Raw genomic sequence first — 15,270 nt, 5'->3', positions numbered from 1 at the left:
TCTAACCTCTTGACCAGGTCCCCCATTCTAATTGTAAAGTTTATTTATTAATCACAAGTAGGCTAACATTAACACTACAATGAAGTTACTGTGAAAACCCCCTAGTTGCCACACTCCAGCGCCTGTTTGGGTACACTGAGAGAGAATTTAGCCTGGCCAATCCACCTGACCAGCACATTTTTCAGATTGTGGGAGGAAACCCACACAGGCACAGGGAAACACGCAGATCTGCACAAACAGAGGCCCAAGCTGGGATTCGAACCTGGGTCCCTAGTACTGTGAGGCAGCAACACTAACCACTGTACCACCATGCCACTCCTTGCTGCATCTTTGACAGCTATCTCTTTAGCTGGCTGGGCCCTAAGCTCTGCAATTCCCTCCCTAAACTTCTTCACTCCATCTCTTGCCTCCTGACCTCCAAGATGCGTCTTAAAGGCAGCCTCTTTGACCAAGCTTTTGTCATTATTCGTCTCTATTGAAGTCAATGCTCGTGACAGCCAAAGGCTGAAACAGATTAACCAGCAATTTTAATTAAAAGACCAATAGTTTATAAATTCAGGTGAAAATTCACCAGGAACCAATAGAATAATCAATGATTCACCCAGACAGAACCAATGATTGCTTGGACCGTTCCATTTCATAGAGCAATCGTTTCAAATACTTTGTTTCCTTAACATAGCTGTACGCCCGCTCCAGATCATACAAAGGGTCAACATCTCTCTTATCCCGGACACCTACTTCCATCGGGAAAAAGGTACACAAGTCCGAGTTCACGTACCAACTGACTCAAGAAGAAAGAGATAAACACAAGGTACCGCAGATGCTGGAATCTGAAACGAAAACAGAAAAATGCTGGAAAATCTCAGCAGGTCTGACAGCATCTGTGGAGAGGGAATGGAGCCAACCTTTCGAGTCAACACCTTCTCAGCCTTCTGCGTGCTCATTCACATTCCCTTTGTCCAATCCAATCACCCCTCCCTACCCTTATAGCGTAAATCTCTGCTGACTGTCTTTCCTCTCAGCTCTGACGAATGGTCATCTAGACTCGAAATGCTGGCTCCACGCTCACTCCACAGATGCTGTCAGACCTGCTGAGGTTTTCTGGCATTTTCTGTTTTTGACTCAAGAACAGCTTCTTCCCTGCTGCCATCAGACTTTTGAATGGACCTACCTCACATTAAGTTGATCTTTCTCTACACCCTAGCCAAGACTGTAATACTACATTCTGCACCCTCTCCCTTCCTTCTTCCCACATACTCTATGAACGGTATGTTTTATCTGTATAGTGTGCAAGAAACAATACTTTTCACTGTATACCAATAGATGTGACAATAATAAAACAAATCAATATCAAGTTAAATCAAATCAAACAACTCTGGACAGTGTCCTAAAAGACAAATGCTTTAGTCTGTTAGACTTTTAAGGAGGTGAATGACTTTTAAGAGGCTTCTTGACAAATACATGAATAGAATGGGAATAGAGGGATATGGTCCCTGGAAGGATAGGGGGTTTTAGTTCAGTTGGGCAGCATGGTCGGTGCAGGCTTGGAGGGCTGAAGGGCCTGTTCCTGTGCTATAATTTTCTTTGTTCTTTCTTCTTTGTTCTTCGGTATTCTCAAAGAATCATTCAGATAGAGGCCCCATCCTTTCTCCATTCCTTCATCATCCCCTGCCACTGCTGCTGCTTCTCTCCCCCACCTGCCACCCTGGCCTTGTCCCCGTCCCATCCTTTCCCAGAACCTGAGGCTGGCTGTGGGCCCAGCTCAGGCACCAGAGCTATTGGCCTTGGGTGAGCTTTACTGAGTGAGGCCTGCTGCTGCTTGTTGCTGTTCTGCTCTCCCTCTCCCGGGTCTGGGCTACACGTCAGGTTGTCAATGGATACTTCCGATGCTGGAGCCACTGACCAAGCCCGGATTGCATTCAGCCACCACTGAAATCATCTCCAGCATCACCACAGCAGTTCACCAGTCCTATTATGTCCTGACATAGAATCACAGAACCATAGGATCCCTACAGTGCAGAAGGAGGCCATTCAGCCCATCAAGTCTGCACTGATTCTCCGGCTGTGTGTCTTATTTAGGCCCTTTCCCTCATCCTATCCCAGAAACCCCATAGCTTAACTAAGGCAACTAAGGCACAATTTAGCCTGAGCCAATCCATCTAATCTACACGTTTTTGGACACTAAGGGACATTTAGAATGGCCAATTCACCTAACCCACACATCTTTGGGCTGTGAGGGGAAACCGGAGTGCCTGGAGGAAGCCCACGCAGGCATGGGGAGAATGTGCAAACTCCACACAGACAGTCACCCAGGGCTGGAATTGAACCCGGGTGCCTAGTGCTATGAAACAGCACTGCTAACCACTGTGTCACCATGCTGCCCTCATTGAACCCTGACAGTGCAGAAGGAGGCCGTTTGGTCCATCAAGCCTATACTGACAACAATCCCACCCAGGCCCTATCCCCATAACTCCACGTAATTACCCTAGCTGGAACACAGCTTGGAGCCAGAAATGCTCCAATAATGCTCCAGTGCAGCATCTCAAGTAATAGGGCCCAGACAGCTGAAGGTAAGGGCTGCCAAGAGTGGACTTTTTAAAAAATTATTTCACAGGATGTGTCTATTGCTGGCTATACCAGGACAGTTTATTGCCCCCAACCCCCCGCCAATTGTCTTTGAGAAGCTGCCTTCTTGAATCATTGATGGGGGTGACACGGTGGCACAGTGGTTGGCGCTGCTGTGTCACAGTGCCAGGGACCTGGGTTCGATTCTCGGCTTGGGTCACTGTATGTGTGGAGTTCACCTGATGAAGAAGCAGCACTTCCAAAGCTAGTGGCTTTTGCTACCAAATAAACCTATTGGACTTTAACTTGGTGTTGTGAGACTTCTTACTGTGTGTGGAGTTTGCACATTCTCCCTGTGTCTGCATGGGTTTCCTCCAGGTGCTCCAGTTGCCTCTCACAGTCCAAATATGTGTGGTTTAGGTTCATTGGCCATGCTAAATTGATCCTTGTGTCAGGGGATGAGCAGGGTGCATATGTGGGGTTACAGGAATAGGGCCTGGGTGGGATTATGGTTGGTGGAGACTCGATGGGCTCAATGGCCTCCTTCTGCACTGCAGGGATTCTATGATGATTCTATGTACATGTGGTATAGGTACACCCATATGTTGTTAGGGAGGGAGTTCCACGATTTTGACCCAGCAACAGTGAAGGCATGACAACATATTTCCAAATCAGGATGGCGTGTGGCTTGTTGGTCATTCTGTTCCCATGCATCTGCTGCCCTTATTCTTCTAGATGTAAGAGATAACCGGATTGGAAGCCGCTGTTAAAGGACTTTGGGAGTTGCTACAGTGCATCTCGTAGGTGGTGCACACTGCTGCCACCGTGCATCAGTGCTGGGAGTGAATGTTGAATGAAGGTGCTGAGCTTCTTGAGTGTTGTTGGAGCTGTACTCATCCAGGCAAATAGAGAGTATTCCGTCACACTCCTGACTTGTGCCTTGTAGATGATGGACAGGTCTTGGGGAGTCAGGTGGTGAGTTATCCGCCACAGAATTCCCAGCCTCTGACCTGCTCTGGGAGCCACTGTATTTAGATGGCTGGCCCAGTCCAGTTTCTGGCCAATGTTAACCCCTGGAATGGTGGTAGCAGGGAACTGAAGATGATTATGCCATTGAATGCCAACGGGATGGTAGGTTCTTTCTTGTGGAAGGTGGTCTTTGCCTTTCTGGCTGAATATCTGGGATGCAAACAGGTAGAGAGAGCAGAAATCTTGCCAAGTCTTTAGCTGAAGATAAGAGATTATTTCCACAGCTCTTTTAATGCCATGTTATTTAAAACATGAGCAACATGTCATTGGTTTCTCACGAATAGCGAACTGGATATATTTATTCACTGGAATGTAAATAGGAATGTTCCAGATGGGGAATGGAAATGAGCAGGAAATGGAGAGTGCCAAAACGTTGCAGTAAGACCAAAGGGCAGCACAGAGGCAGGGTGGTTAGCAGTACTGCCTCACAGCGCCCAGAGACCTGGGTTTGATTCCCGGCTTGGGTCACTGTCTGTGTGGAGTCTGCACGTTCTCCCCATGTCTGTGTGGGTTTCCTCCAGGTGCTCTGGTTTCTGTCCACAGTCTGAACAATGTGCTAGGTGGGTGCATTGTCCATGTTAAATTATCCCTCGGTGTACCTGAACAGGTGACGGCTAGGGGATACTCACTGCAGTCTCAATATAAACCTCCTAGTGATACTAAACAAACATACGTTTTGCTAGATATGGGAATGATGACAAGTCCAATTCAGATAATAAAAATGAGCCATTCAAGGCTTTATTCACTCAGAAAATGCAAATAGCAAAAGAGCTTGTATAATAAGGTGACATTTTGCAAAAGTTCTGGTGGGTGTACAGAGTAGAGGTGGCTTGATTATGTGTGATTTTAAATTGTTTTTAATTGCTCGTTCATTCTTGGCAGGTATTTATTCTGAATTCCACTCAGAAAGTGATGTTGGTACTTGTCAGGGAATTGCTGTTCCTTTTGACCGATTTATAAAACAGAAATCACCTTAAAATATAGTTCAGAGTGGAGTTGTTACCACGCAGAAAAATGGCTATTTGGCCCATTGACCAGCACTCCGGAGAACAAAACATTCAAGCGTACTTCCCTCAAGCACCCCATTCAATCTCCCTTTGAGGTTTTTGATCATCTCCGCTTACACCTCACTCATGAGAAATGGCTTCCAGCTCGTTACCACTCACCATGTTGAAAACATTTTCCTCACGTCCCCCCTCAATGCTTCCTGTCAAAACAGAACCTACGTTTGTGTTCCCAGTTGTTGCAGCATCACCGAATGGTCTTTGTCTCTCTAATTTAAATTTGTCAAGAAATGTTGCACCGCTGTCAAAACTCTCCTCAATCTCCTTGCTCTAAGGTTACATATAGGCCAGAATTCATAAGGATATAGAAACATAGAAAGTTGAAGCAGGACTAGGCAATTCGGGTCTGCTCCACCACTCATCTTGATCATAGCTAATCATCGAATTTAATACCCTGATCCCTCATTCCCCCCCATATCCCTTGATCCCTCTATCCCCAAGCACTTTATCTAATTTCTTTTTGAAATCAGACAACGTTTTGGCCTCAACTACATTCTGTGGTAGTGAATTCCACACATTCACCAACCTCTGAGTGAAGAAACTTCTCCTCACCTCAGTTCCAAAAGATTTACCTCTTACTTTCAAACTATGACCACTAGTTCTGTACTCCCCCACCATTGGGAACATTTTTCTGAATCTACCCTGTCTAAACTTGTTAGAATTTTTAAAGTTTCAATGAGATCCCATCTCACTCTTCTGAACTTTAGTGAATATAATCCTAAACAAATTAGTCTCTCCTCATATGACAGACATGCCCTCCCAGGAATCAATCTGGTAAGCCTCCACTGTACTCCTTCTATAGCAAGGATATTCTTCCTCAGATAAGCATACCAAAACTGCATACAATACTCTAGGTGTGGCTTCACCAACACCCTATATAATTGCAGCAAAACATCCCTATATCTATACTCGAAGCCTCTCGCTCTGAAGGCCAACATATCATTTGCCTTCTTTACTGCCTGCTTACCCGCATGCTTACTTACGCATAAGGATTTCAAGACTCATTGAGTATCCACTTCTCCAAATTTACACCCATTCAAGTAATAATCTGTCTTCCTATTATTGCTACCAAAGTGGATAGCCTCTCATTTATCCATACTATACTGTATCTGCCACGGGAGGTTTCCTTCCCTAAATTACAATTGTGATTCATTTTGAGACTTTTACGACAATCCAACAGATTCATGCTCAGCATTATTGTTATGGGGAGGTGATGGCCTTGTGGTATTATTGCTTGGCTATTAAATTCAGAAAATCAGCTAATGTACTCATCCAGGCAAATGGAGAATATTCCATCACACTCCTGACTTGTGCCTTGTAGATGATGGACAGGTCTTGGGGAGTCAGGTGGTGAGTTCCGCCACAGAATTCCCAGCCTCTGACCTGCTCTGGGAGCCACTGTATTTAGATGGCTGACCCAGTTCAGTTTCTGGTCAATGGTAACCATTTGAACCATTTGAAGCCAGGCTTCAAATCCTGCCATGGTAAATGGTGGGTGGAATTTTTTTTAAGAATCTGGAATTAAGAATCTATTAATGACCACGAAACCATTGTCGGTTGTCTGGTTTACTAATGTCCTTCAGGGAAGGAAATCTGCCGACCTTAACTGGCCTGGTCTACATGTGACTTCAGGGCCACAGTAATGTGGTTGATTAGAACATAGAACGTAGAACAGTACGGCACAGTAAGAACATAAGAACATAATAAATAGGAGCAGGAGTAGGCCATCTAGCCCTTCGAGCCTGCCCCACCATTCAATAAGATCATGGCTGATCTGAAGTGGCTCAGTTCCACTTTCCCGCTTTCTCGCCATAACCCTTAATTCCCTTCCCTACCAAAAACCTATCTACCCGTGTCTTAAATATATTTAGCGAGGTCGCCTCCACCACTTCAACGGGCAGAGAATTCCAGAGATTCACCACCCTTTGAGTGAAGAAGTTCCTCCTCACCTCCATTCTAAACTGCCCTCCCCCCCCATCTTGAGGCTGTGCCCTCTAGTCCTGCTGTCCTTTCTGAGCAGGAAGAATCTCTCTACCTCTACCCTATCCATCCCCTTCATTATCTTATACGTCTCTATAAGATCCCCCCTCATCCTTCTAAACTCCAACGAGTACAGACCCAGTTTATTTAGTCTCTCTTCATAGTCCAACCCCCTCATCTCCGGTATCAGCTTAGTGAACCTCCTCTGCACTCCCTCCAAGGCCAATATATCCTTGCGCAAGTGCGGCGACCAAAACTGCACACAGTACTCCAGCTGCGACCTCACCAGTACCCTGTACAGTTGTAGCAAGACCTCCCTGCTTTTATATTCTATCCCCCTCACTATAAAGGCCAGCATTCCATTTGCCTTCTTGATCACCTGCTGCACCTGCAGACTGGGTTTTTGCGACTCATGCACAAGGACCCCCAGGTCCCTCTGCACCGTAGCATGCTGCAGCTTTTCGCCCTTTAAATAGTAATCCCTCCTGCTATTATTCCTGCCAAAGTGGATAACCTCACACTTGCTAACATTGTACTCCATCTGCCTCACACTTGCTAACATTGTACTCCATCTGCCTCACACTTGCTGACATTGTACTCCATCTGCCTCACACTTGCTAACATTGTACTCCATCTGCCTCACACTTGCGACATTGTACTCCATCTGCCTCACACTTGCTGACATTGTACTCCATCTGCCTCACACTTGCTAACATCGTACTCCATCTGCAGTATAGGCCCTTCGACCCTCGATGTTGTGTCAAGCTATGTCCGAACCCAAGATCAAGCTATTCCACTCCCTGTCATTCTGGTCAATGATAGGGAGTGGAATATGATTCTCAAGTGTCCTGTGAAATGTCCTAGCAAGCCACTCAGTTCAAGGGTGACTACAGAAGGACAATAAATGCTGGCCAACCAGCGATGCCCCATGTCCCTAAAATGAGTAAAAAAATATTTATTTTCTGTAGACAGGAATTAAAAAAAAATTCAAATCCTCAGACAACCATGTTGGCATTTGAAAATTTGATCCACTTGATTCCCAGCCTGCTCTAATTCAAGTCCAGTAATATAGTGATGTATCCCAGTTAGTTCTGTACTTCATTGTAATACAAACAAATGTTGTACTTCTAGCCTCTGCAATTCAATGGTAAGATTTTCAGGATGGCACGGTTGAGCAGTGGTTAGCATTGCTGCTTCACAGCGCCAGGGACCCGGGTTCAATTCTGGCCTCAGTTCACTGTCTGTGTGGCGTTTGTACATTTTCCCATGTCTGCGTGGGTTTCCTCCAGGTGTTCCGGTTTCCTCCCACATTCCAAAGATGTGCAGGTTTGGTTGAATGGCCTTTCTAAATTGTCAGGGGATTATTAAATGAGGATTACAGAAATAGGGCTTGGGTGGGATTATGGTTGGCACAGACTTAATGGGCCAAATGGCCTCCTTCTGTACTGTAGGGATTCTGTGATTCTACCACTCTTAACCGCTACCTCTTTCTTTTCTCCTCATCTCTGTAGGTTTGGATGTGCGGAGGTCACATGTACGATGCTCCTTGCTCCAGAGTGGGACACATCTACAGAAAGTACGTTCCTTATAAAGTTCCCTCCGGGACCAGTTTAGCAAGGGTGAGTACAGGACTCCTCCCTTTTACAGGGATCAGTGCAGTTAAGGTCAGTGAGGCAAACAGTGCTCCACGTACCTGCGCAACATTGGCCCCAATTTTAAAGCCACCCCTCCCCTGACCAACAGGTAGAAGAATATCAGGATTAGAGAACTCAATACCACTCTGACACCACTCCTACCCTTTTCAATTCTATAGCAGAGAGCTCAGGCCGGGGATGAGCTTCGGGCAAAAGGCAGGTGACGGCCTAATTAACATCAACCAAATTCACAACATGGGGGAGTTACCTGTCTGGGTGTTATCGTACACCAGTCGCTGAAGGCAAGCATGCATGTGAGCAGAGAGTAAAAAAGGCAAATGGTATGTTAGAGTCAAAGAACAAAGAACAACCCGGCACGGGAAACAGGCCCTTCGGCCCACACAGCCCGCGCCGCCATTTTAAAGCCTTTTCCTACACCTACCTTGCCCCGTGTGTATGCGAATGGTACCCCTACTGTAGCCAGATTCAGGGGAGAATAGTGTAGGGTCAATTTGGTAAAACCAATCAGCCTAAGAGCACATCTTTGGGGTGTGGGAGGAAACCGGAGCACCCGGAGGAAACCCACGCAACCACAGGGAGAATGCGCAAACTCCCACAGACACAGGCCCAAATCCATGTACCCGCACAGCTAGCAGTGATAGTCACTGAGCTGTTGTGGTGCCCGTCTGCTGGTCCAGATTTAAGCACACACATCGATACGAAGTACTAGGCCACTCTCGAAACATCCAAGAGCAGCCCACGCACGACCCACCGTGTACATGCCCCTCGTTTGACAACCTCATAGAGGTTTACAGCACAGAAGCAGGCCCTTCGGCCCAACTTCTCCATGCTGCCCTTTTTTTTAAACCCCTAAACTAATCCCAATTGCCCTCATTTGGCCCACCCATATCCCTCTACACCCATTTTACCCATGTAACTATCTAAATGCTTTCTAAAAGACAAAATTGTACCCACCTCCAGTACTACCTCTGGCAGCTTGTTCCAGACACTCACCATCCACTGTAAGAAAAAATTTCCCCTCTGGACACTTTTGTACCTCTCCCCTCTCGCCTTAAACCTATGCCCTCTAGTTTTAGACTCCCCTACCTTTGGGAAAAGATGTTGACTATCTACCTTGTCTATGACCCTCATTATTTTATAGATTTCCATAAGATCACCCCTCAGCCTCCTACACCCCAGAGAGAAAAGTCCCAGTCTACCCAGCCTCTCATAACACAAACATCAAGTCCCGGTCGCATCCTAGTAAATCTTTTCTGCACTCTCCCTAGTTTAATAATATCCTTTCTATAATAAGGTGACTAGAACTGTGCACAGTATTCCAAGTCTGGCCTTACCAATATTGGCCTTCATAACGAGAGGATCTGAGTACAGAAGCAGGTACGTCTTGATGCAGTTGCACACAGTATTGGTGAGGCCACACCTGGAGTATTGTGTGCAGTTTTCACCTCCTTACCTGAGGAAGTATTTTCTTGCTCCAGATGGAGCGCAGATAAAGTTAATCAAACTGATTCCTGGGATGGCAGGACTGCAGTACGAGGAGAGATTGAGTCAGTTAGGGTTGTTTTCGCTGGACTTCAGAAGAATGAGGGGGGGACCCCATAAGAACCTACAAAATTCTAACAGGACTTAGACAGGGTTGATGCAGGAAGGATGTTCCCAATGGAGAGGGAGTCCAGATGTAGAGATGCCGGCAATGGACTGGGATAAACACAGTAAGAAGTCCACAGCTAGTCCACAGTTGTGAGACTTCTTACTGAGGGAGTCCAGAACCAGGGATCACAGTGTGAGGATAAAAGGTAGACAATTTAGCGCTGAGGTGAAGAGAATTCTTTTCACCCAGAGAGTGGTCTGCCTGTAGAATTTGTTACCACGGAAAGTAGCTGAGGCCAAAACACTATGTTTTCAAGAAGCAGTTAGATATGGCACCTGAGGCAAAGGAAATCAAATGAAATGTGGGGAAGGTGGGATCAGGCTATTAAATTCGACAATCAGCTATGATCATTATGAATGTCGGAGCAGACTCAAAGGGCTGAATGACCTCCTGTTTCTAGTAGTGAGTGAAGGGGACGGGGGACGGGGGCGGGGGACAGGGGGTTCTAGCTGTGGGGATCCTGGTAATTGAGCCAAGACAGGAGCTGCAAGCTCCCCTGGGTAAGTGTTCCTTTTAGTGCTCTGGCTGCGGTAAGGGAAGCTGGAGTTCCAGCGGAAACCCTAAATTCTCCCCAATCCCAGCCTTTCCCACACCATCCCAGCTTCCCTATTAACTGGAGCCTGCATTTCTCCGAATCAGCCTGATGGTTCCATTAACCTGGGAGAAGTGCAATCGACTTGTATTCTTTCTGATCTCCTACGTAGGTCTCACTCTAAAAATTATTTGGTGACTTTATCCTCACACTACACCTTTCCAAATCTCAGGCTGATGTCTCAGAAGAACTGTCTAAAACACTAACATCTGTTTGGAGTGTGTGTGACAATGAAAAACTCGCACATCGATTAAATGCCATGGTCACTCTTTTGGGTTTTTAAATCAAGCTCGCTTGTGACTAGTAGACTTAAGTACCGCTGTCACCTTTCATCCATAACATGTAAAACAAAAGATATTCCACCAAAAAAGCCCCTGACCTCACAGTGGCACAGCGGTTAGCATTTTTGCCTTAAAGCACCAGGGATTCTGGTTCAATTCTGGCCTCGGATCACTGTCTGTGTAGAGTTTGCATTTTCTCTGCGTGGCTTTTCTCCGGGCGCTCCAGTTTCTTCCCACCGTCCAAAGAGGTGCAGGTGAAGTGGATTGGCTATGCTCTATTGGCCTTTCGTGTCTCAAGATGTGAAGGTTAAACATAGGAAGATAGGTGCAGGAGGAGGCCATTCAGCCCTCCTAGCCTGCTCTGCCATTCATTACGATCGTGGCTGATCATCCAACTCAATAGCCTAATCCTGCTTTCTGCCCATCATTTGATCCTGTTCACCCCAAGTGCTAACCCTAACCACCTCTTGAATACATTCAGTGCTTTGGCATCAATTACTTCTTGTGGTAATGAATTCCACTCTTTGGGTGAAGAAATATCTCCACATCTCCATCTCAAATGGTCCACCCTGTATCTTCAGACTGTAACCCTTGGTTCTGGACTCCTTCATCATTGGGAACATCTTCTCTGCATCTACTCTGTCCACCCCGTTAGAATTTTATAAGTCTCTATGAGATTCCCCCCTCATTCGTCTGATCTCCAGCGAAAACAATCATAACATGAGAACATAAGAAATAGGAGCAGGAGTAGGCCATCCAGCCCTTCGAGCCTGCCCCGCCATTCAATAAGATCATGGCTGATCTGTCGTGTCTCAGTTCCACATTCCCGCCCTCTCCCCATAACCCTTAATCCCCTCGCTTATCAAAAACCCATCAACCCGCGTCTTAAAAATATTTAGCGAGGCAGCCTCCACCACTTCAACAGGCAGAGAATTCCAGAGATTCACCACCCTTTGAGTGAAGAAGTTCCTCCTCAACTCCGTTCTAAACCGCCCCCCCTTTATCTTGAGGCTGTGCTCCCTAGTCCTACTGTCCTTTCTGAGCGGGAAGAGCCTCTCCACCTCTATCCTATCCATCCCATTCATCATCTTATATGTCTCAATGAGATCTCCCCTCATTCTTCTAAACTCTAACGAGTACAAGCCTAGTTTATTCAGCCTCTCCTCATAGCTCAACCCCCTCAACTCCGGTATCAGCCTAGTAAACCTCCTCTGCACTCCCTCCAAGGCCAAAATATCCTTGCGTAAGTGCGGTGACCAAAACTGCACACAGTACTCCAGCTGCGGCCTCACCAATGCCCTATACAGCTGCAGCAAGACCTCCCTACTTTTATATTCAATCCCCCTCGCTATGAAGGCCAGCATCCCATTCGCCTTCCTGACCACCTGCTGCACCTGCAGGCTGGGTTTTTGCGACAATCCTAACCAGGTCAGACTCTCCTCATGCATTAGTCCCCGGAATCAGCCCGATAAACCTTTGTTGGATGGATTAACTATGGAAAATGCAAGGGGTTACAGGGATAGAGCCTAGAAAACGCATTCACCGGAATTCTACCACCCTGCCTGCCATGAACATAGAACCCTACAGTGCAGAAACAGGCCCTTCGGCCCATCGAGTCTGCACCGACCACAATCCCACCCAGGCCCTACCCCCATATCCCTACACATTTAGCCACTAATCCCTCTAACCTACACATCCCAGGACACTAAGGGGCAATTTTAGCATGGCCAATCAACCTAACCTGCACATCTTTGGACTGTGGGAGGAAACTGGAGCACCCAAAGGAAACTCACACAGACACGAGGAGAATGTGCAAACTCCACACAGACAGTGACCCGAGCCGGGAATCGAACCCAGGTCCCTAGAGCTGTGAAGCAGCAGTGCTAACCACTGTGCTACTGTGCCGCCCAAATTGAATGGGATCGAAGTGGACGAGGGACAAACAACAGAAATGTCGATCTCAGGCGGAAATTTCTGGTCTCACTTGAGCTAGGCCGTAAAACCTTTCATTCTGTCAGCGAATTGGTACAAACTTGATGGGGAAAATGACCTCTTTCTGCACAATAGGATCGTATGATTCTAAGATGGGAAAAAATGGATATCTGATTGAGAAGGAATTGAGTTTTCTATTCACAAGCTTCAATACTTTGTGCAAGCTTTGTCTTCATTGCTGGAAAGGATTCCTACCTTTGGAAAGGTGTTTAACATAATTCATGTGTTGTGACCAGTCTGTTCAACAGAGTGCATGCAGTTGTTAATTGTGATAATCTTTGTAGAATGAGAGAGTATTAATCTTAGACAGGGTCGGCATCATTTTCACTGAAATTTAAACTAGTACTTAAAAGATCACAAAAACACTAATCATTTATTGTCCAGGTACATGTTCCTTGTAAATGAAGTTAAATTATTTGTCACAAGTAGGTTTATATTAATACTGCAATGAAGTTACTGTGAAAATCCCCTAGTCGCCACACTCCAGCACCTGTTTGGGTACACTGAGGGAGAATTTAGCACGGCCAATGCACCTAACCAGCACTTCTGTCAGACTGTGGGAGGAAACTGGAGCACCTGGAGGAAATCCACGCAGGCACAGGGAGACCGTGCATACAGTGGCCCAAACTGGGAATTGAATCCGGGTCCCTGGTGCTGTGAGGCAGTAGTGCTAATCATTGTGCCACCTTGCCACCCCATTAATTAACACCATTAATTCATTGAAGTGCAGTCGCGTTCTACTTGGTGCGCTGGGCAATGCTTATCCCTCAACACGTCTCTGAAATAAATTATCTGGTCATTATCACATTGCTCTTTGAGGGATCCTGCTATGCTCACATTGGTTGGCACATTCCCTACATTAAAACAGTGGCTAGACTTCCAATATTATTTCATTGGGCCATGAAAGCACTTTGGGGACATCATAAAGCTGTAAAAGTCACTATATAAATGAAGTCTGTCTGTCTGTGATGTTTTCCCTATGAGATGTTGGTCATTTGAATTGCATACAGATGGACTTAGTTATTTCACGCACAGTTCTAATGTGAACTTATATTCATAGAATGCTTTGAATGTAATAAAGAAAATTCCCAAGGTGCTTTCGCAGGAGTGTTATGGAGTTTAATGAGACACCGTAAGAAGCCTCACAACACTAGGTTAAAGTCAAACAGGTTTATCTGGAATCACAAGCTTTCAGAGCACTGCTCCTTCATCAGATGAGTAGAAATGGGTTCACAAATACAGTATATATAAGCAAAGAAGCAATTGCAGAGTGTTGCTCCTTCATCAGGTGAGTAGATGTAGGTTTGTGAATCTACCCTCACTCACCTGATGAAGGAGCAGTGCTCCTAAAGCTCGTGATTCCAAATAAACTTGTTGGACTTTAACCTGGTGTTATGAGACTTCTTACTGTGCCCACCCCAGTCCAACGCCAGCATCTCCACTCACAATTAGACATCAAGCTGTATAAGGCAACTTTAGTTCGGTGACCAAGAGCTCAGACAAAGAAGGTAGTTTTAAAGAGTGTCTGGAAGGAAGAAAGGGAGGTGGAAGGTGGGACAGGTTTAGGCAGGGAGTTCCAGAACCTGGGCACCTCGGCAGCTGAAGGCATATCCGTCAATGATGGAGTATTTAAAACCAGGGGTAATCAAGATGAATTGGAGGAACTCAAAAACCTCGAAGGGTTGTGGGGCCAGAGATTTCAGAGATAGAGAGGGACAAAATCATGGAGCGATTTGGAAAGAAGAGTTTAACACCAAGGTGTTGCTTGATGGGAAGTCAATACTGGTCAGTGTGTCAAAGTCTTTATGGTATTGATACAGTTGAGTTTGAATTGTTCAGTAAAGAATGCAATATTGTGCAGGTTCAGGCTAACACTGCAGTAGATATTGATGCTACCCATCTCAATATTTCCCTTCTCTCCCATGTTTCCCCTCCTTCCGTTACTATTAACTACATTCAACATTTAACATTAGCTTTACTCTGCAAATGAAGGCAAGAAAGGAGGTGACAGTCGACAGAACCCAACGAGAATTGTGAGGAAACCTTTCTCTTTTGTTCAGAGTACGAAAAGCTGAGGCACAATTTATTTCTGAATTTTAGAGGATTGAATCTGACGTTTAAAACTGACACGGTGATTGGGGAGGGATCTTACCGGCTTGCCATGCCAATCTACCAGCGTGATAAGCCGGCAAGATCAGTCAAGAGACAATGAAACGGGCGCATGCTAGAATTCTCGCCTCTCGCGACGTTACCCGGCACCATTTTGCCAGCGTAATCAGCCTTGTGCCTGGGCTGATTTAAATATTTATTTGGTATTCCAATATTATTAATGAGTCCTGGACAACCTCACCAGTGGAGGTCCTCACTGCCAAGGGGCACATATGGTCCCCACCAATAGGGTCCTGATGTGATAGCCTTGGCAGTGGGACCGGAGGACATTGAAGGACCCCACGTGGTCAGG

At 46.0% G+C, this 15,270-nt stretch overlaps 1 protein-coding gene across 2 annotated transcripts in view; it reads left to right on the top strand.

The window, feature by feature from the left end:
- The window catches only part of galntl6 (polypeptide N-acetylgalactosaminyltransferase like 6), a 1,196,842-nt gene that overhangs the window by 1,054,570 nt on the left and 127,002 nt on the right, over positions 1 to 15,270 (top strand). For both annotated transcript variants that reach the window (XM_080189755.1, XM_080189754.1), the window contains one exon: positions 8,150 to 8,257. In XM_080189755.1, the coding sequence (XP_080045881.1) occupies positions 8,150 to 8,257 (108 nt within the window). The remainder of the gene's footprint in view (positions 1 to 8,149; positions 8,258 to 15,270) is intronic.

The sequence above is a fragment of the Carcharhinus amblyrhynchos genome, chromosome 5, assembly GCF_965287045.1.
Source record: "Carcharhinus amblyrhynchos chromosome 5, sCarAmb.v2.hapA, whole genome shotgun sequence".
Classification (NCBI taxonomy): domain Eukaryota; kingdom Metazoa; phylum Chordata; class Chondrichthyes; order Carcharhiniformes; family Carcharhinidae; genus Carcharhinus; species Carcharhinus amblyrhynchos.
This window is presented reverse-complemented; position numbering and strand designations above follow the sequence as displayed.